The following is a 22,692-nucleotide window of genomic DNA, read 5'->3' on the forward strand; positions in this document are numbered from 1 at the left end:
GAGAGAGAGAGAGAGAGAGAGAAGAGAGATTGCTATGCCGTTCAGAATTGTTGATATGAACCTAATTGTTAATCACATTTTTATGATACGGTTAATACGATGGACGTTAGTTTTTATGGGCACGATTTCTAGCTGCTTTTGTAACATGTTTATTCAAGTAATGTAAAGATTAATCGATGCACGATATATACGACAATGTTATCAAGTTTTGATGTATATGAATTGCTTATTTGAAATATGACGTTTCGTAGAGTTAAATATAATTTTAAAATTTAAATAAAAATTCTGACAAAGACTCGATTTTGAATCTGTTGAAGAATCTTAATTTAAGATTGTTTTTAAATTAAGATTGTTTTTTTTTTTAATATCTTTTATCCAATTTTCAGCTCTTCATACGATAAGCAGTCGAATTTATTTACATTTCAATCAATTGCAATGGACGACAATTTAATCGTCGAGTTGTTTAACAAATGTCTCGCTTTCGATGCAACATTTCACATTTTCATGATTGTGGACAATCGCAGTATATAGTTATCGTTGGTCTTTCCATTATGACATAGCGCGTATTGACTGCTTCGAGATAAGAGAAGATGATAAAAGCAAATAAGGTTGATATAGCTCTGCGTGTATGGATTTCGATGTCAGAGTCGCGCGAAAATGATTTCAATGTTTGTTTGCAACGAAGGCGATTCGACACTTCGACAAAATATGCCTTTCTGTAGGATTAAAGATTGAAATGTATAAAATATTCAGCTGTATGGTGCACATAACTTTTTCAAGAATTCGAAGAAAAAATTCAACTCTTGTAATGTAAAAAAAAAAAAATTGTTATTACGTCCGATATATCCAGTGTAATTAATCTTTTCAAGTCCTCTAATAGTGAGTTCGATTAGTTGCACATCGGCAGCTTAAATATTCTATGAAGTTCCGTAGAACCGTTTCGGTCCTTCTTCTTCAGAGAAAACTTACTTGATATAATGAGTAGTGGGGGAACCAGGTAGATTCTTGGAAATTTTAAGAGAAGCTCTAACGCAGTACGGTGAGCGGAGGGGATAGAATTTTCCAAGGCTTGTGTTAGTTAGGCCCTTAGAGATAGGAAAAGTTCTGAATGGTGGGGACAATTTAAGCTATTAGGTCTTTAGAAATTTTAACGGCGGCCTGCAGTCCGGTCGCCTCAGTCGACCGGTGCACGTGTAGCGGAAAGCAACCTGAACTGTCGCGAATGCACTACGCTGCAGGAAAGCCGTTATCGAACGGGCTAAAAGTGGCCGCTTCTCAATTCGGGTTTCTACAGCAGAATTTCCGATTATCGTAGGCGGAGGGAGAGGCAATGCGCGAAAACGGATTTTTTGATTTCTTCCAGAACTCAAAAAAGTTCTAGTATCGTGATATTGTTTGTGACATTGTGAAACTTGGGTGATCCAATTTTTTCCTGCAAAATGGCCAAGACAGGTCAGTCGGACACAGCTTTTTTTAAATTTTCGACACTCACAATTTTAATTGGGTTGCTAGGAAAGTTCTGGCCGCCTTGGGAACCCACACCATGAACGTTTATTTTGTACAAAACCAAAAAAGTTGATTAATTCAAAAAGTAGACACCGTCCGCATCGATGACCTTTCGCCAACGCTCAGGCAGATTTCGGTAGAAATTTTGCGAATGTTCCAGTGAACAGATTTTTCGTCAAATCCTGAAACGGCCAGAACTTTCCTAGCAACCTGATATTTAAGCCTTAAGTTATAAAATTATTTGCGAAAATAAAATCCCTTCCGATTTAAACGCCATAAATAATGTTCTTTAAATAATGTTATTTACTTTACTATAGTATATTAATTCTTATTTTATATTGCTCATAATTAATTAATAATTGTTAATTATATATATTATTATAATATAAAATGCGAAGCAATTAAGAAAACATTCGGCATCAGTTTCAAAAAAAAGGAAGGCTATAAATTATAACAATTTCAGCTTTGTAGTTTTGAAGTCTCTTTGAGAATTCAGGTATTTTGTTTAAGTTTAAAAAAAAAATTCAAAGAAAATTTTTCTGAAAAAAGAGAAAGAGAGAATGTCAAAAACAAGGGATCATAAATCAAACCCTTAGGATGCATTCCGATTAAGTTTCTTTGTTATCTTTGTTGTCTTTTTCAGACCTGATGGTATTCAGAAAATCTTTCCTGTCTGAAATAAGAATGCAAAATTTCATGAAAGGCTAAAAATAACTTTCACTTTGTAAGTGATGGATAAAAATAAAAGTTTATAAATAAAAAGACCTCCTCCCTCTTCTGATATAACAAAATTTAATGTGAATAATATGTAGATAATACATTCAAATATTTATTATGAATAATTATATATGTCATAAAATGTATTAGTCAAATTTATTATATATAAAATAATATTGATTTATTATAATTTATTAATATTTATATTTCTAAATTAAATTATTATTATAAATTTGTGAATGGAGGAGCTTTATACGTATATAATAACATAATAAGCTTTAAAAAAATGTAAAGAGAAAAGAGAGAGGAAATTATATGGTAGAGAATCGCGTGAAAAAACATTGTCTGGAGGTCGAGCATATTTCTGCGAGCTTTATGTATGTATAACGTGTAAGGAATGTCGAGAACGCTGACCCGACAAATTTTTAGGGAGTCACCGATTTCTTGGGAACTCTGTCTCGTGTCGGTTTTTCCGCTCAAAATTGACAATGAATCTGTCAAATTGCGCTCGCTATAAATAATAAAATTAATCAGGGGTGCCATAGTTTTAACAATGATCCGTTGCTGCTCGTGCCTATTTTCGAATTACGCTATAATTGTATTCCGTTTCTTTTTTATTATTAAAATATCACATTTATTTGCCCTCGATTCTTCACTGCCTTGGAGAAGGACGCTAAATCGTCGCGCGTAATTTTTAACCGCATATATGTTAACAGCTTCGACACACTTATCCGCTACACTTTCATCTGCATACATTCATTTGCGCATTTTATTATCCACACTTTTTTGCCCGTGAGAAGATACAATCAGGTTATTATCGCGAGCAGTTTTTACATCGACGGCCGTTTTAAACCTTGGTGTCATCGTCGATGGAACGCATTAGCATTGACTAAATTAGCGATCATGCGCGAAGTGTGTGCCTGTACGCGGCATGCAAGCGAGACACAGTCGTGTCGCATTCGTTTTTTCTTGGGCACGCGAATATTAGACGCGTACCTGCCTCCTAATGCAGATATTTTGCATGACAGTGTGGCACGTGGGACGGTCACGCAGACCCCCCCCCCCATCCCTAACAAAGATAGCGTGCGGATTGCTCCGTGCCGCGGATTGCTGTTTTATCCGAGAAATTAACGTACCAGATGATTTTTACGACGAACTTAGTTACCGTTACCCGATAATTTCCATAATTGCATTATATACAAACTTTCGGCTTTTGTTGCAGAACTGGTTATGCTAATTACGTACAGCTGCTCTTCTGCAAACCGTAAAATTTTTGCAATTTTTTTATGTTGTTAAGTTGGAATATATCAAGTAGAATATATATCTTAAAGAGGAATGCATTAAATGGACGATTCAATGCGCACGAGTAAATATTAAGACAATACTTCTTTTTCTCTTACAAAGGACATCTAATCACGGCGGCATTTATTTTGCATTGATTTCGTGTGAAATTAATTGAGCAGCAAGCGAGAAGTGATAAAAATTTCATGGTTCGGCCGTATCGTTAAACGAATAATAAATAACATCATTCAATTATAATGATGAAATATATGGGTAACGCGAGTTTTCTAGATATAGTGTGGTAGTGTCCCTAATCCGTAATCGATGATAAGCGAACTCTTCGTTTTCCTTGTATTTCTCGGAGCGAGTGAAATTGGTTTTTAGTGTGGCGCGTAACTCGTTTAGTAAGATTTCGCGTGTTTCGCGAGAGTAATGTGCTCAGGAGCATGCATATTACTTTCACATTTCACTTCGGCCAGTTTCGGCTCGAGAACTCTTGTGTGTGTGGCGCAAACAGAAAACCTTTTTCCAAAATTTAATCCCTACGTTAATCCCCCCGTATTTCGATCGCGAATAATTAGCGCTTCGTAATTAAGCTTATTGTTCGTTATTATTATTCGTATTTTATTGAATTATTCCAGAACGTATCGCGTTCCTGATTGACGAAATAATAAAATTCATATATAAATAATTGACAAAACGAAATGTATAATATAGATTAGTGCGTATATATGTAAACAAAAAGTAGTGTAAAAGAAGAAGGAAATAAATATAGTCATTTAATGCGTTTAATGTGTTTAAAATTGTGTTTAAAAATTAGGTTTATTAAAGTTTAATGTCGTGTGATCTTATATATATTGTATATATTATTTTGCACATTTATTGCTTTACATTGTATTTATTACATTGCTGTACTTCTTTTGTTTAAAAATAAAGAATTATTTTGTCATGGAGAAAGTTATATAGACGATATATGTAGTTTTTCTGTCAAATGTATAAAGACTGAGACATGATCTCACTTTTGAGATACATTTTCTATTATTTATAACTATAATTAATTATTAAGACCAAATGCAATACACGTCAATACAAAAAAGTTATATATTTTAATATTCAGCACTTGAATCAATGCTGTACATTTTTTTACTTTTAACGGTACGACTGTCAAACAAGTAATATTCGAAGCCGATAGAGTTCGATTAAAAATAGAAATTTAATGGAAAACTCGCGAATAATTAATGATTACTATAGGTAGAGAAAAAATTGACGTGTGGGCGCCAAATTAAGTAGGCCACGTGGCACATTTCGGTTCTTGGCATCGATAACGGGGAAAATGGTTCTAAGGTCGCCACGGAATCGCGACGGTTATAGCACGAAACATTGATGGTATCTTTCCATTTAGAATTTATTATTTAGCACTGTGTCTCCAGAATTCTTCTAGATATTCTTCCATTTAGATTGAAGACATATTCGTAAAAATGGTCGGAATCTTAACTTAAAGAGAAGAAACAAGAATTTTTGCTGTCACGAATATATGAGAGATAAATTTTACTTTTTCGTTTATCTCTAAAAAGTGAAAGTTATATCGTTTTGCGAGAATATTTTTAATTATTAAAACAGTCTGTTAATTACGCGGGAGAAGCTCTTGAGAGAAACGATTTAGATTTAGAGCGTACGATTATTACGAATGCAGCTTTTTCAAAAACTGGTTAAGCTAATCCGTACAAATTGGCCGCTAATTGTTTGGGTACTCGTGTTGGCGGTGTGCACGAGCGTCCTGCAAAAATCCCTGAAAGCGTCTAAATTTAGCAATTCGCGTATGCATATAGCACCAAGCATCTTTCTATTTATAGAGCCCGCATCGCGCATGTGTTCATGTGTACTCGACAATAATCGCATTCGACCGTACTACATTTGTGACATTGGGATTTTGCTCGGGTCGATTGGTTCTGAAATGCATTTTTACAACAATTTGCGTAGAAAAATGTAATTAAAGAAAGAAGAAAGGCCTGATATAAAAATAAGGGTATTAGACAGATTTTGGAGAAAGAAAGTTTTAAAGTGAAATGGAGAAAGATAATAGGAAAGTCTTGACAATTTTTCTCTGTGTTATATCGAAGTTCTCCATCGCTGTATTAAATTATTAACGTTTGAGGTAAATGTACAACAACTAAATTATTTGCATTTTAAGTTAAGTGATTCAGTATATTTCTTGCTAGCGCGCAAAAAAAATGTTACAATAATCCTTGACAAATAATTGTATCAATATTAATCAGAATATTAATCGAAATGGAATATCGGGAGATATGAGGATAAATCTTACAATTAGTGCCATTCTTCTAAGATTAATTTTATTTAATATCAATGCGATTATACGTTCTTCAATCAGATAAATAACTTTTTGCCTCGCTGAATAAATATTTATTTATCAGTGAGATAATAGCAGCATATTGCACGTGTATGCTAAATAACTAGTTAGCAGACGATTAATTTAACATTGGGGAATACACGTGTGTTATACGATTTACAAATTGTAAATTCAAATTAGACACGCGAATCTGTATTAATGTCTTTCCGAAGGATAACTTTCTATATGCACAGAATACTTATGTATATACACTTTGCCGAACTCTGCGACATTTTTTAGGCTTCTGAGATATATACAGTTTAGATTCGAGTGTTATATTTTTTATTTTCTATTAAAATCGCATCGACTTCTCTCGAAAAGAGACGTCGAGCGAGAGATCGGAGAAGAGGTTTATTTTTGATTTATCACATGTGTGAATAAAGTTATTTATAACTTCAGTTTATAACTTGAGTCAGTGAGAAATCTAATATTGTCCGATCGCAAACTATATAGAGATCGATTACACGTTCCAGTGACTGGAAACCATCCGCCGCGTCGCGTCGCGTCGCGTCGGAAAGATCTGCAATCGCGGTCTGAGAATCACTGCATCACCATCACGTAACACATTCACCGACACGTGCGCACACTTATAATCATCGCGGGGACATTATTGTGCGGTGTATATCGCGTGATAAAAATATCTGGCAGCGATGCTTAGTAAGGCAGTGAGTTTCGCGATCGCGTCGCTGAGCGCGGAAAAAGAATTTGCAACGCCTTCGGAAATTCAGAGTCGCTCGCGTTCGACGGAGCGAACTATTATGCAATATTAACGCGTTCGTAAGAAAAAAAAAAAGAGAGAAAGGGGGAAGAAATATTATAGATAAGGAACGAGGGGGAGAAATGAGCCGTTGTGTTGCCACGGTCTCGAGAATTCCCCCACCTGGAAGGTTAAAATATTAAACGGTCCGAGCGAATTATTCTCGTTATCAATTATTCGCGTCGCGCCGACGACGACGACGACAACGACGCTGGCTGTGTCCGTTGTCGCGGATGTTCTTGCGCGACTTGTCGATAAACTCGGTGATGCAACGGGAGAGAGAGACAACGCGGGTGACATGCACGTAATACGCGGTACGTACGTTATGTCACCGCCGTTGCCGCGGAGCGGCCGATATGGCGGCCGGCTTTCCTCTGGCATAATTACGCCGTGAGGCGAATTAATATTTAAGTGTCGCGATACGCGCGGGGCTCCCATGCGAAGTGGGAGACGCTCAACTATTTACCGGGAGGAAAATAGACCAAGGATTAATCCGGGGGTTTGCCCTCATATTGATAAACTGCTATTTAATAAATCAAACCGTTTTTTTCCCATGAAAGTTCTTAAAATAAACCTCTCTGAGAATTGTGTGAATCCCCCGTATATATCTCTCTCTCTCTCTCTTTCTCGCGCGCGCGCGTTATACACAATGGTCCTGGGTTCGTTATTATCTTAATTAATTCGTTATCTTTCGATAAGCAATGAATACACTTTTCTATTTCTGAGACATTATATGTTTTTAAGATATCTTGCCACTAGCTTCTACATCAGTTAATTGTTATTAAATTACTATTTTATATTTTGGGAAGTCCGCAATTGATATAGGATATATTTATCTAGCGCAGATAGTGTTCTAATCATAAAATCGCTTAGCCATTTAAACTTGAGACGCGGAATGCTTTTCAAGGATGTCGCCTCGCTGAATCTGCACGTTTACGTTTATACGTTATCAACGATTAATGTCTTTCATGCAAGGCTAATGATCAGGAAGAATCTCCATGTTTTTACACTTGATCTTTGATGCGGTCGTAATGTCTTTTTGTTATTATTGATTGATGCCAGACAATTCATGGGTATATATTAATCTTTTTATGCTAATCTTGAAGACTGTAGCATTTAGATCGGCATTGTAAAAAGCTTATTTGCATTTTTAGATGTATTTATGTAAAAATCACCTTGTACAGAAGCAGTCAAAAGTTATTATTTTTATTTCCTTTCGAATTAGATAGAAAATAATACATGTTGTGTATAATCACGATTATCTTATAGTCTTCTATCTTGAACATGATAATTTACTTGCCTTCTATCCTTCGCAATCTACATACGTTAGGTACTTACGTTTGTTAAGATCTGTCCACATTTCTTTTAATTGATTTCAATTTAGTTGCGGTTAATTCGGTACTGCGAACGCATAGCGATTAACGACATTAGCAAAAATGATTCATAGAATCGTGATAAAGAGTATACTTATTAAACGAGGGTTTCTCCTCGCGTGTATGTGAGACCTTCTTCTCTAACAAAATACACGCGTCGCTCTCAATGCCTGTCGGAAATAGCGCCAGGAGGACTAAAATGTACCTCAAAAGCAACAACGTAAAACATATTTTTACGGTGTTTACGTGTATATGCGTTAACGCATTGTCCCATACTTATATTTACCGTTTCAACACGACTTTTTTTCGTCAGTCGAGGAGTCCGGAGTTCATGGACTCGGGGATCTCCCGTTGTTGGCACGGCGATCGGCGACGGGGACTATTTTTTCTTCCCCGCCGCCGTCGCGCCGGTCGAGATGTGTACCGGCGAGTAAACAAGCCGATCCGGCGCGAGTTGTAAGTTGTAAGGTTCTAAATATAAAATCGCAACAGATCAATATCAAGCGTGCCCCTTCCCCCCCTCCGTCGTGCACGATATTAAACCGATAAACACGGGAATGGATATCTGGAGCGGCTCGTGCCGCGGTTCGTCCGTATCGGGTGTTTCTCGAGGTAATCGAACGTCTTGAAAGAGATTATTGCACGAGAGAGCGCAACGCCGCTGATCTTATCACGGCGGTGTCCCCCACGGCTACTTTCGTGTATCAGTTCTTATTATGGAAGCGCGATAAAAAGAAAAGACGTGAAAGGAACAATCACGCGTCTTTCATGTATACGGAACAATGACAGTGTCCTGGTGAAATCGTAGCGCGATATGCGGCCTATTGAATTCTCCACGAGAGAAATAAAATATTCGACGTGGTTTAAACATCTCTCGCCGTCGAAGAACCGTCTTTATCGATGTAAATGTAGATTAGGGACGACATTTCGAAAGTGCTTTCTTCGTCGCGCTCACTTTCGCCCCCCGATTCGCGAATGATTCTCCTCGAGGGAGTTTCTCAGGGAATCCGCGGGGGATGTTGAATTTCTCGATCTCGTCGAGCCCGCGACAAGAACGGAGGAGATAGTTTTGATCTGTGCGATGAATGGAGCCTCGTGCTCGGCCGTGCCCATCCGTTCGATTTCGCCGCTCATGCTTGCGACGCGGCGCGGCGTTTCCATATCGTTTCAATTAATTGAGGCAGCGGTTGCTACCGCTACCGTTCGACGTAACCTCTCTCTCTCTCTCTCTCTCTTTCTCTCTCTCGAGCCGCACGTGTACTGCCCCACACGTGCCGCGCTGCAGCCACGGTCGCCACGAGTAGAATGGTGGAATGTATGTAGCACCGAGGCAGTACGGTACCAAGTAACGGTTGCGCCACGGTATACCGGCCACGCGGTTCCCCCGCCCTCCCTGCCTCCCTCCCTCGCCGTCCGCTCGTTTTTCGTTAACGTCGCGAAGGGTAGATCCCGGTGGCCTGTTTATGCAATTATTGTTCGCATTACGGAATGACTGCGCCACGTAACAGATTCTTTTTGTCTTATTGTTATATATTAATTAATCTGCGACTATATAGGACAGATTCTTTGTTTGTCAAGAATCTGACGAGGAAAGGAGAAAAACATTTTCTCGCAGAATAATGTCAATTTGATTGCCAATTACGGATTATATTATAAGTATTTTTATCGATATTTTTGTAAAGAATAATTTTCTTTTTCTTTTTAATTACAATGTTTAGGAATTTATTGAAAAGAGAGTTTCTCTTTATTACTTTTAATTTCTCGGGTACACTTTGGCATTTGTTTTACTCATAGCATTATAACATTTTACTCGGTCAAGATGGAAATTTCGATTTTGCGATAACAATTCGTATTCAGCGACACGCTTTGCCGATGAAACCTGTAATTGACTTTGTTTATCAAATTAATTATAATTAAATTAATTATCAAATTAAATTTTTTGACGTACATAGCACTTTCGAAACGATCGTTTATCTGCGATCAATTCTTACACTGTTAAATTCATAGTGTCAAATTATACTCAATTTGAGTCACTTTCAACTATTCTTACAAGTCGTCACTATTCCTACTCAATATATCGCCAATTTTACTTTAAAACAATGCTAATTTAACTAAACCCATAGTGGAAAAATAATACTGTTTTGTGTTTAAATAATAAATTTCGACACGCATGGTACTTAACAAAAACAAAATGTTATTTAACTCAAGATATTGATTTAAATTTCATCCTTTAATATTTAACAATGTATGACTACGAAATCGATGCTGCAGCTAATCGACGTTTTACGTCGACACTTTTCATCAATTTCGATATCGCGGCGTCGAGCCCATATTGATAAACGAATGAACCTGTCGATGACTTGAAAAACGGGCATTCCCCCGTGTGTTGCCACAGAAATTCCTCAGTCACGAAGGGCAAAAGTTCGGGCGCAACACGCTCCGAGCGACGAGCGCAGGGGACGACCGGGGGAAGAGATTTCTCGTGCACACTGCTATCACATGCACGCATACATATACACGCACACACACGCTGTTGTGCATACACGCGTAGTCGAGCCGACGTCGCGGCCGGCGAAAGAAAGTAGTCGGTCCCGTTACGAAATAGCGAGTGAATGCCGACTATCTGGGTCAGACAAAAGCGGAACTTCCGCGACGGTGTATCTCGCACCGTCGCGCTCGTGGGTACGCCCGTCGCAAATTGTACGATAACGGAGGGGAGGGTCCTTTTTCTCCTCCTCCCTCTTCCCATATTTTCCGCACGATTTCCGCGCGGTCGTTTCGAAGAAAATCAAGACATCCGGCGGCCGCGGAACTCGATGGAATCTCCATCTATTATGTAATAAGCCGGAATATGACACGAAACACCGGAGGAGCCTTGAGAACCGTCTTGGAACTCGAAACGGACGCTGAATCGCCTAATCTCGCTTTCTCAGTCACAAGGTAACGGGAATCGACGCCGGTGAAGGAGGTGGGAGAAAGAGAGGGATATCGTCGTTAAAATTCTTTCATTTCGCTTAATCTAATGCATTATAAAGCGAGGAGAAAAAGACACGGTGTACTTCAGAGGAAGAGAGAGACGGATACGAAAATCTGCCGAGGCGCTTCTTGCACCGAGGCCAATTTCGCAAATTGGCATCCCCGGCACCGCGAGATTACGGTACACATCCTTCTCCGATTGTTTTTCCCTCGGTGCAGTCGGGCGTCAGAAAAAGGGAACTCATTATTCACGCGAGTGAGAGGGGCCGGAATGCCGTTCCGAGGTAACGGAGAGGCGAAACTCGCGCCTCGAGTCGGCAAGCCAGCCGGCTCGAAGGAAGGAGGCCGCCGTCGCCGAATCGGAGATCGGAGCTAAAGGGGAATCGGGAATCGGTCGTCTCTCGACGAGATGCACCGTCCTCGGGAGCACGCGAGGAGGTCCCCTGCGAACTTGACTCGCACCTCCGGCAAAGTGGGTCATTCCACGTCCGTGATTCTCCTTGCGCGGAGGGTTTGCGCTAGTTTGCGCTAGTCGCGTGCGCGAATCCGCGAGCTCGCGATAATCGCGAGGTACGTACGTACGTAGATAGGTACATGCGTACGCCGCGCTGGTGCGAATCTCCTACGCTACCTTGACATGCATTCTCTCTCAGGCTCTGGCAGTCAGGGCCGGGGACGCCCGGAATGACGCCCGGGCCTACTCACCCGAGCCTCGCGAACCTCCGCGAACCACGTCCGCTGTGTAGCCGTGTGCTTTCACCGCCTGGTCACCTGTTCTCGATTCTCGTAACGCGATTACGCAATCGTGGAATATTCTTCAGATCCATTTTGTTCTCGAGTAAATGTTAGTTCACCTAGTTGCGACTCATAGATACTCCGATTCCTTTATAGATTAGGAATATTTGATGATAATTTACTCTGCTACGTTTGAAAAAGAACATTCTCAAGCATTTAACGATTCGAAAACAGTTTGAGGCGATTCCGAAACGCAAGGAGGCATTGAGATACTAATTAAATCTTGATGAATTATGCGATTCGTTAGGCTACACGTGTCTTATGCTCTTATTATGACGAGGATTTTTGGAGATGACTTAATTAGATGGTCAAACCATTATATATAAGAATAAATTATTTAACGTGAGAACTTCTACGAAAAGGATTAGTCCTGAACTATCTGAATGGCACATGTATACCTAGGTTTTAACGAGTATCGGAGATTTCTGCACGGTCTCGGTGAGATCGCATTAACCCTCCAGCGATGATTTCCTCGTACCGATTTAGCCGTTGGATCTTCCGGCTTCGCTCGCCGTTTCCCTACCGAGAAATGGGTTTCTCTCTTGGCGTAAAAAAAAAAAGAAAAAAAATCCGCGGAAGGATATAGAGACGCGAAGATGCAAAAGTGAAAGTGGCAACGCCGTTTATAATTTCCGTAACAGAATCGTGACCCACTTGCGGCCGTAGCCACAATCTTGAAATTCCCATTTTTTGCATTACCGTCGAATGAGTCAACGAAATGAGCTCGATGGGGGGATAGCCTTATTAGTCATCCTTTCCTAATATATAGCCACGGGGCCGTTCTCTTAAGATTCCATTCCCTGCACACCGAGAATCTTATCGCGTATTTTTCATTATTTTCGACATGAATAACATATATAGTTTCGCGGAAACACTGTTAAATATTGAAGTATGAAATTTAATATCTTGAGTTAAATAACATTTTGTCAATTCAAACTACCATGTATGTCGAAATTTATTATTTTAATGGAAAACAGTATTATTTTAACTCCATTGATTTAGTTAAATTAACATTGTTTCAATTAAATTAATGATATTATTTTGAGTAGGAGCAATGGCGACCTAGGAATGGTTTAAAATTTACTCAAACTGACTACGAATTTAATAGTCAAGAGATAAAATTATAAGCACGGAAGATATTGCATAAATCCCCCACTCTCTTTTTCTCTCGATTCCGATTGTCCGTGAACTTTGTGACCCACTTAATTACTTCGCAATAAAGAGGTAGATAATAAAAGATAAGGAAAGATAAGCGAAGGACAAACAAAAGTATAACAAAGATACACGTGTATACAAATGATACGGGGCAAAATCCATCAACGTAAAGCGACATTACTCGGTAGATGATAGTCATTTATGCAAGTGGCTCGAAATTGGGGTAAGAGATCGCGATTAGGTCGACGATCAGGTCGATGCTACTCGTCGTGGCTGGCAGAAAGAAAGCTGCAGTTCTGGGACACTCCGCACGGATGTACTTTGCAGAGTCGCTCCGACTTACGACGTGCAATTTCACGTGCAGCTTCAGCGCTCAAGCCTGCTTGAATCGGTTTAAAGGTGGTCTCGACGATAAAGACTCGCGTTCTGGGTGGCCCCCCGGAATCGGGCGCGAATCCCAGCTGTCCCCTTGAAATTTTCCCACATGATGTGCTCGTTAGCCGCGATATGACGTATAAATCTTATAAACGTATCCTTTGCAAGTAAATATTACTTAAACGCGAACATATTTATATCCATTTCTACCAATGTTGATTTTAATCTTGGTTTAACTTACTTCTTATTTTTTTCCTAGTTCTTAGAGTGAAAAAAAGATAAAAAGTAAGTTAAACAAGATTAAAGGTAATCTACATTGGTAGAAATGGACGTTAACCGAGTCGAAGTAGATTCCATATCGCGAGCGAGACTATAATATCTCGCTCGTGCGTGCGCCGCGGAATTTTACTCTCATTTATATTTTTACCTCGTCAATTATTCACAGTTCCTTTCCGATTACGAGCGGCGTTTGTTTTTCTTGCGGGGAATCAAAACCGAAACGAGCGTGTTTCCTCTTGGCGATGCCGATTGACAGTAAATGGCGGATAACGAAAGAAAGAAATAACGATAAAATCGTTATTATGCATTATTTACTGGTCATTATCGTTACCGGTCTGGCTTCTTATCGTTCGCCGGAATAGATACAGTTGTTTCGCGAATTATGTAACGCGGTAACTGAAACGTAAGTAATCGCGACGCCGCTGCCTCGGAATATATGAATGTCTAAAGGTACCATTTCATGCACGGCATTCTGCCGCAGTAGTTCGCTGCTACTGGTTGAAAATTTCTTACTGGATATTTTGCTTCATCGCCGTCAAGTTCAACTGAACCACCAACAGCAGAGCACAGCTGAAAGAGAACACGTACTCTGATGATTCCAGTCACAATTAAGTAGTCATAATTATTCCTAATAAAAAAAACATTCCTGTCGGGACACATAGCTCTGTCATAACAAGAAAAAATTGGTGTTGAGTGAGACATACAATATATTGATTATTATTAAATTTTGGTCACGTAACTGATTTGCTGCTGCGGGCATGCTGCACATGAAAAGGCACCTTAAAGCCGCGGCTTGAAAACTCGCGCGACCAGCAGCGCGGCGCTTAACGCCACGTATTCTCGTAATTTTCATACGAATTTGTTTTCCCTTCGTTTTTAGGTGCATTAGACGCGCCGTTCGTTGCTTCAATTACAAGCGACATGTGTTTCTTGTTGTGCGAACTACCGCGATAAACCACGCGTGAGCGAGGCGAGGCGAGGCGAGGCGCAACGGGCGGCGAATCGCTCACGTGTGTATTCGCGGCGTCGTCGCACCTGCCGATATATTAGCCGCGTGTCGCAGGTGTTCGTACCTTCGCGTGTCACACGTCGAATAAGCGGCATTCCATTCCGCGCCCCGTCGTCCACGCGACGAACGCGCCGAGAAACGTTTTTCTCCTCTCCTCTATCTCTCCTCTCCTCCTTCTTTCTTTCTCTCCCGTCGTACGCGGCGGCGTCGAGAGAAAAATGAATGCCAGGAGCAACCTCATTGTCTCGCGAGAGAAGCCTTGTCAGCCTCGCGCGCGTCACAACGTCCGCAATCTCTCCCTTGCCTCGCCCCCCTCGGCGTCTGGGAACCCGCGCACCGCGCGACAACCCGCGCGTCGCCGAGGAACGCGAACGTTGCGCGTTGGGGAGAGAATGTGACCGTTAGGAATGAAGAAATTTATTAATTAGCGTACTCCAGTTCGGCCGTTAGACTCACTCGGCGAAGCTCAAATTGAGAGTTCATTTTATTGAAAGTCTTTTTCACGGTGTGTGCTCCCGGCTTTTTTAACCCTCGGTAGTCGCACGAGGTCAAAGTGACCCCAACCAATTTTCAAACAGCTGCGTGCTGTTCAAAAACTAACAGTTTATGTGGATCGCAAATAATTCTAGAGTTAAGTTTAAACATTGTAGAACGTATTCTCATTATAAAAAATTAACTTTTTGAGTGGCATCGTGTTAAAAAAAAATCCTATAAAAAATATTTAAAAAAGAATCGTGACCACCGAGGGTTAAGCAAACGTCATTAGGCGGAAATACACGAAATTATTTCGGGCTTTACTCGCAATTTCGACTGTTTTCAGCATTTCGCAACGATATTACTTTCTCGATCTCTCTCGCGCGTTCGACTAGATCACCGGGTATAGCACGCGCGGTTTTCGCGATTTCAGAGGTTCTTTTTCTTTTACATAAATTTCGTAAAAGCCGCTTCACGGTGCGCGAGCACGCGAGCGGGGATCCGCAACGATCCTGCCGAATTGCCAGGATATAACGGGTGTCGCAATCGATATTATTGGATGCCAACCTTTCTGATGAAAGTGTCATTTTTTTTCTGTTACAGTAAATCTAGCGGACAACAGCAGCCAGAAAGTGGACATGACACACTTCGATCTGCTGAAAGTCCTTGGCACCGGAGGTGAGAGAGCGCTTCGACGAAATGTCTTTTCCGAAACGTGGCCCTTTAACGTCTGACAATATTTGTATCCGTATCTGGATCATAATATTTACAATATCGGAAATAAGTAATACTCAAGCTATCGGTAACGGTAATAACCCTCGGATCATTTGTAACGCGCTGTAATATTTGTACCGTTACAGGCATCAAATTTAAACCTCTCTCTTTACACTGCGTATATACGTAAGTTGATTTCCGATTTTTTATTTTAGATACTTTTTTTTACGGCCGCACTGTTTTTTCCCCCCGTATCGGATATTTCTCGAGATCTCCGTTATTATTAACTTCCCTAAACTGCGACGCGTGTCACGCTTTTAATGTCGATCGTTTCGTTTTCGCACAGCTTACGGCAAGGTTTTCCTGGTGCGAAAGAGGACCGGTGCTGACGCCGGACGGCTCTATGCTATGAAGGTGCTGAAGAAGGCCTCCATCGTGCAGAAGAAGAAGACGACAGAGCACACCAAGTCCGAGCGTCAAATTCTGGAGGCTATCAGGGACAGCCCGTTCCTGATAACTCTCTACTATGCGTTTCAAACGGACGACAAACTCTGTTTGATCTTGGGTGAGACTCGACGAGAAACTGAAACTAAAAGAAAAAAAAATAAACAAATCTATCAGTGAGAGAGAAAGGATAAACAAAGATAAATAATAAAAAAGAAAGAACATAATAATACTACGCGTATGTGTGTCCCAAATTAAATTTCACTGAATAAACGATGGAAGTTAATATATCTTCCCTTTGCAAAATAATAAACAATTACTCTCAAACAAATTATTTATCTTTGAGAAAGTAAGAGATATTATATAAATGGATAAAAGAAAATATTTGGTATAGCCATATATATATGTAAAATTTCATACTTATATTACGGATAGAATAAAAGATGTCTTTCCCTTTTATTTCGTCTGTCGCGTGTCACATTACTGGATAACGCGACGAAGAACAGCTTGCTCCGTTTCTTTCTCACGTAGAGAACATAGAATTTCGAATATGCAAGATATTTATTTCTATTTCCAGAATACGTCGCCGGCGGTGAAATGTTTACGCACCTGTATCAGCACGACTGCTTCACGGAGGACGCAGTACGATTTTATATCGGCGAAATTATCTTGGCGCTAGAGCGCCTTCATGATGTACGTATTAATATAATAATGTTATGCGCGCGCACAAACAATGAGATTTTCCCTTGACGCGAAAACCAGTCCGCGATGAACTGAACGGAGATAAATTAAACCGAATCTACATGAATTTTGTTTGATGTTTCATGTTACAGCTTGGCGTAATCTATCGGGACATCAAACTCGAGAATATACTCTTGGACAAGGAAGGGCACCTCGTGTTGACGGATTTCGGTCTCAGCAAAGAGTTCCTACCGCACGAGAGGAACGGTAACGCGCGTACTTACTCGTTTTGCGGAACCATCGAGTATATGGCACCGGAAGTGGTAAAGGCGGGCCCAAACGGCCACGATATCGTGAGTTGAAACCTTTCTACCTTTTCGCGTTACCGACCCGCGTGTTATTTCATCCCCGCATCCGTTTTGGCAGCTCCTTTTCTCACTATCTGTTTTATATCTCCCTAACTATGCAATTAAATTTATATAATACGTGAATTATTATACGTATAATTACATTACAATTATATATAATATTTCATTGCTAAGAAGCAACAAACTAATTGTTAAATTAAATGTTCAGAAAGCAAAAAGATACATATACTTAAAAATTATACGTATAAAAGTATATAAAGTTATATAAAAGTATATAATAACATGTAAAAGAGGGGAGATACGATTGTGCCTTGGACATAATTAACAGTAATGCAGTCACGTATATACTCGTTTAAACGTATCTATTACAATCAAGATGGCATTTTCATAGGCTGTCGATTGGTGGAGTGTGGGCGTGCTAACGTTTGAATTACTGACCGGTGCGTCGCCTTTTACGGTGGAGGGCGAGAAGAACAACCAGCAGGAAATCTCGAGGAGGATATTGAAGAACGATCCGCCGCCGATGCCGAGCCACATGAGTGCCAACGTGAGCGACTTCATCACCCGTTTGCTGGTCAAAGACCCACGACAGAGATTGGGCGGTGGGCCGCGCGACGCTAAGGAGCTTAAGGAGCATCCCTTCTTTATGGACGCGGCACCGGCCTTCACTTGGGAAGGTCTGGAAAAGAAACAGATCAAGCCGCCTTTGGTTCCAAAAATCTCGCACGAATTGGACACCAGCAATTTTTCAGACGAATTCACGAAGATGAACGTTGCCGTTGACAGCCCGGCGGTCGTTGATGGCGACTATCCTGATAAACATTTCAGGGTAGGCTTCTTTAATTTTTTTTTGTTATTATCTCGGGACAAATATGTAATTAGATATCCCGTTACAATCGCGGGTTTTTATTAATTATTTTGAAAATTTCTCACTCGGATGATTTTACAGGGTTATTCGTACGTAGCGCCTTCGATACTGTTCACCGACAACGTGGTGAGCAGAGATATCTTCGGTGGCGAGGAAGGTACCAGTTCGCAGCGGCCTTTGTTGTCCGACCTGCTCAGCACGTGTTTCGAGGAGTCCACGTTCTTCCAGACGTACGAGCTGGACCAAGCGGGACCAGCTTTGGGCGATGGCAGCTTCTCGATTTGTCGACGGTGTCGTAACCGCAAGACCCAGCAGGAGTACGCCGTGAAGATCGTCAGCAGGCGAGTGGATTGCAGCCGGGAGGAGAGCCTGTTGCGTGCGTGCCAGCGTCACGCGAATGTGGTGAAACTAATAGACGTCCACCATGATCGACTTCACACCTATATCGTGATGGAATTGCTTTCGGGCGGGGAATTGTTGCAACGACCGCGGCCATTCTCGGAACGGCAGGCGAAGCGAGTGATGCGACAATTGGCGTCCGCGGTGCGGTATATGCATTCGCGCGGCGTGGTGCATCGTGATCTCAAGCCAGAGAACATCGTGTACGTGCACCAAGGCGAGGATTCGTCGGTGAAAATAGTTGACTTTGGATTCGCGAGAATGAAGAACAGCTGTGAGCCACTGCACACGCCCTGCTTCACGCTTCCGTACGCCGCTCCGGAGGTTGTGGCCAACCAAGAATACGACGAGAGCTGCGACATGTGGTCCTTGGGGACTATTCTGTATTTCATGTTGTCCGACAACCCACCCTTCCGCACGGACACACCTAACGTGGCGATGCGCATCAAAGCCGGTGAGATTAATTTCGACGGTGAGGCTTGGAGTCACGTGTCCCCCGGTGCGAAGCAAGTGATGAAAGGTCTGCTGATGATCGATCCCAACAACAGACTTACCGCGGCTTCTCTGGTGTACCATCCGTGGTTGACAATGCACGACACGACGATTCTCCCGGTAACGCCCGTCACTGACACTGTTCACGCGGACAGCGCGGTAGCCACCAGTTCGACGTCAGTCCACGATCGCGAGGGTTTTCGATTGCGCGCGGTCGACGCCGCCAAGCTGGCTCAGCGTCGCAAGCACAAACGTTCCAATTCCAGTTCCTCGACGTCGAGACCGTCTTCTTCCTCCTCCTCGAGTCCGTCGTCAGTTCAGTTGCTGCAACTACCAAGCGCCACGGCGAGCGCTGCGAACACTTCCACCTCGTCACCAAGCGTCTTCGACTTTAACGACGAAGTTGTTAACGAGTACCTGAGTTCCATGTCTTCTTCTTCCGACTCGAATTCCTCGATAAGACACTCACTCCTGCAGGAATTGGAGCGGACCGCGAAGAAGCGGGCCAAACGCAACCACGCCGACCACGACTCGTCGTGTCAACAGGTGATTCCGACGAAGAAGCATCATCGACATCGACGTGATGTTGACAGCGAGGCTAGCGGCAGCAGTAGTAGCGGGCCAATGACCCGATCGCGAAAACGTAAACTCGAACAGATAATAAATTCGGACAAAGATATAGGTTCTGACAATTCCACGGAGTCGTTCGAGTCGTCCTCGCAGGCCGCGCATGACGAAAGGGGCGTCGATAGGAGACATAAAGCTGGCAAGCGGCCGAAACGGCTCGCCACGATTATAGTCGAGTAGAGTTTTCCTACTTATGCTTGGTCCAGTAACGCTCCAATGAATTCACACCTTGTTTCCTATGCATTTTACACGGTATATAACACCGCTGCCTTCTGCGTTCATTTTGGACGCGAACATCGCATCATTCCTATCTCACCAGAGTTTTAGGATATCGTACGTAGATATATAACTAGCTATAACATGACTATGCCATCCCATCTTCTCTAAATCTTGGTCCATTTTTTATCTGAATAATTATATAATTGAAAAGTGCATTCTTACGATGATGAATTGAATAGATACCAGAAGTGGACGTGTATAACACGATATTATATCACTGTGGTCAGGGTCTCAACAAAGTATCAACATTTCTCCGCGAGGATTTACGCAATGTACAGAATTTATTATGGCTTCTGCACACGGGACGCGGAAACGCTTGCCGCGCGGCAAGGAGCAACACGGTAGCCAATCAACGTTGTTTTTCCGTAAGAACCAAAAGTTTATTGGCTACCGCGTCGCGTTTTGCCGCGCGGCAAGCGTTTCCGCGTCCCGTGGGCAGAAGCCATTACGCAGTGTACAGAATTTTATTTTTATTACCGCTATCGGAAAGAGAGGGAGACAGAGAAATGTAAGTAGGCGGATGCGAATAAGATGGTGAATCGTTTTGTTGCGTCAAACTGGGATTGTCTGTGATTATAGTGCGAGGACGACAAACGTTGTAAGTTATTATAACTTATTACACACTTCCGTTAAAATTTTCTTCCAAACGTCACTTCTGCGATCGATAATCATAGGGATGACGACAGCGATTAACTAGCCAATACGAAGAAAATTTTAGCGATTGCTTAAGACGAGTGTATATGTGGTGAATGTGCCTCAAAAACTCATTTAACTATGAGTACATTAAAGATATTAATGTAATTGAAATGACGCGCGAGTACGCGAAGAGAACAAAAGCAACTATTATTACCAGTGGTACCTCAATAACGAAAAAAAGAGGAAAAATAACATATTAAAAAAAAGTACGATTTGTTAAAAAAAGAAAATTATATAACTTTAGCACTCTTTTACGGATAGTGTTATTGAGAATAACGACACATATTTATACAACTTAAAGAAATTTTTTTGTTTTATATAATCATGCGTTAAATATTCTGTTAAATTAAATTAATTTTTTCAGATGACTATTACAAAAAGAAATGACGATGTTTATTGACTAGATAATAAGATAAAATCGAAAAGAATTTCTATTCAGTATTTAACGTTTTTCGTAAGAAACCTCGTCACACACTTGGATGTATTTGTGTAGTATTTGACATATGTGACAATTTTGAGAATGATGGGAAATGAATGAGTTGCGATAAAGAATTCAGAGAGCGCGATGAGAAAATGAATTAGATTTAATTAAGTCAGATTATTATAATTTTGTGATCTAATGTGTTATCGTTAATTCGTGATCGATGTAATTCGGAAGTTGACTAATTATTGACTTATATAAGTGAAGGAATTAGTTCGTCGATGAATTGTAAATTATCTCGGGTTTATCCCCTTTGTCGTTTGTACTACATTTTTCCAAGTTTTAAAACACAAATCATGTGAGAAGAAGAAGAAATTTTCGTTCCACATGACAGGGGATTTATGAAAAGAAGCAACACATTTCCGGCCTTAAACTTTCTTTTCGTTTTATTAGATATTGCTGTGTTTATACTAGTGAGACGATTGTCTTAATCAATGTGTAATAATTGCTGTGAGAGATGAAGTAACAAAATGGTAAAGACTGAAATGCGGTTGTATATCAACTCAGGGAACAGACGCGTTGTAACGTTTTGTGTTATCTTGTACGAGATAGCGTTATGCAGAAAGAAAAGCATGCGTGCTTCTACCAAAGATGACTGAAGCGACACTCCTCTGTTAAACCAAATAAAGCACGGTGTGTAGCGGAGAGAAGCTATACGTGAGATATTATCGAATTTAACATGTATATGATAATAGTTATTATATATATAGATATCTAAAACGCAAAGAGATGATGTAACAGATTATATCTATATATTTAATATATCGTGTCGCTAGAGAATCATATTCTTTAACAAGAGATATATATACATTTATACATATATATATGTATATTATTCATATATAATATATATACATATGTATATATACGTGTATACATGTAATATACATATGTATGTATACGTATATACATATGCATATATGTCTATTTAGAGTCATAAAAGTCATCTAAAGTCGTAAACTTTATAAGTTACATCGGTTGCCTGCAGAACAAATTTTTTTCTAAGAATATATTGTTACGTTAGGAACCCTTTCAGAGTTCAAAGAATGTATATATATGTACATACAAATATTAATATAAATATATATGAACAGTTATACAGGGGTCCGAAGCTTGTACCATACGAGAGTGCTGTTCTGTTGCTATAAATACGTAAAAGAGACACCTACCTTTGTTACCACTGGTTGTTAAAATATATCATAATGCAATATTTATTTATAAAACGCAGTTTCTTATTTTTAAAAACCATCACCACTCAACTTGAAACTATCAAAAGGCTACTCTCGCGATAAATTCTTAATTGTGAAAGCGATTATCTTCGAGGAATTAATTTCGTTACAGTTTATAAAAGTTTATAATCTTTGTGAAAGTATTTTTATGTCAGGCAATCCTTATCATCAGTATCCTGAAAATAAATTCTTCATTTAAAATAATTTCTTAAGAAATGTAGAGATCACGGTTGTATAACCGATAACCGTCTCATCCGATACGCGGAAAACACAAAGACTTATTAAACGTAAATTAAAACGAGCACAGATT

The 22,692-nt window shown here is 40.5% G+C and overlaps 1 protein-coding gene across 2 annotated transcripts in view; it reads left to right on the forward strand.

Annotated features, from left to right (window-relative positions):
* The window catches only part of LOC139767921 (ribosomal protein S6 kinase alpha-5), a 36,058-nt gene extending 13,682 nt beyond the window's left edge, over positions 1 to 22,376 (forward strand). For both annotated transcript variants that reach the window (XM_071697658.1, XM_071697657.1), the window contains exons 2-7: positions 15,708 to 15,782; positions 16,165 to 16,383; positions 16,840 to 16,955; positions 17,096 to 17,296; positions 17,703 to 18,140; positions 18,261 to 22,376. In XM_071697658.1, coding sequence (XP_071553759.1) covers positions 15,708 to 15,782; positions 16,165 to 16,383; positions 16,840 to 16,955; positions 17,096 to 17,296; positions 17,703 to 18,140; positions 18,261 to 19,877 — 2,666 coding nt within the window. In that variant the 3' untranslated portion in view covers positions 19,878 to 22,376. The remainder of the gene's footprint in view (positions 1 to 15,707; positions 15,783 to 16,164; positions 16,384 to 16,839; positions 16,956 to 17,095; positions 17,297 to 17,702; positions 18,141 to 18,260) is intronic.
* The last annotated feature ends 316 nt before the right edge of the window (positions 22,377 to 22,692 follow it).

The sequence above is a fragment of the Temnothorax nylanderi genome, unplaced genomic scaffold, assembly GCF_030848795.1.
Source record: "Temnothorax nylanderi isolate EJ_2023f unplaced genomic scaffold, tnyl_v1.0 TNYL_tig0013_pilon, whole genome shotgun sequence".
Taxonomy (NCBI): domain Eukaryota; kingdom Metazoa; phylum Arthropoda; class Insecta; order Hymenoptera; family Formicidae; genus Temnothorax; species Temnothorax nylanderi.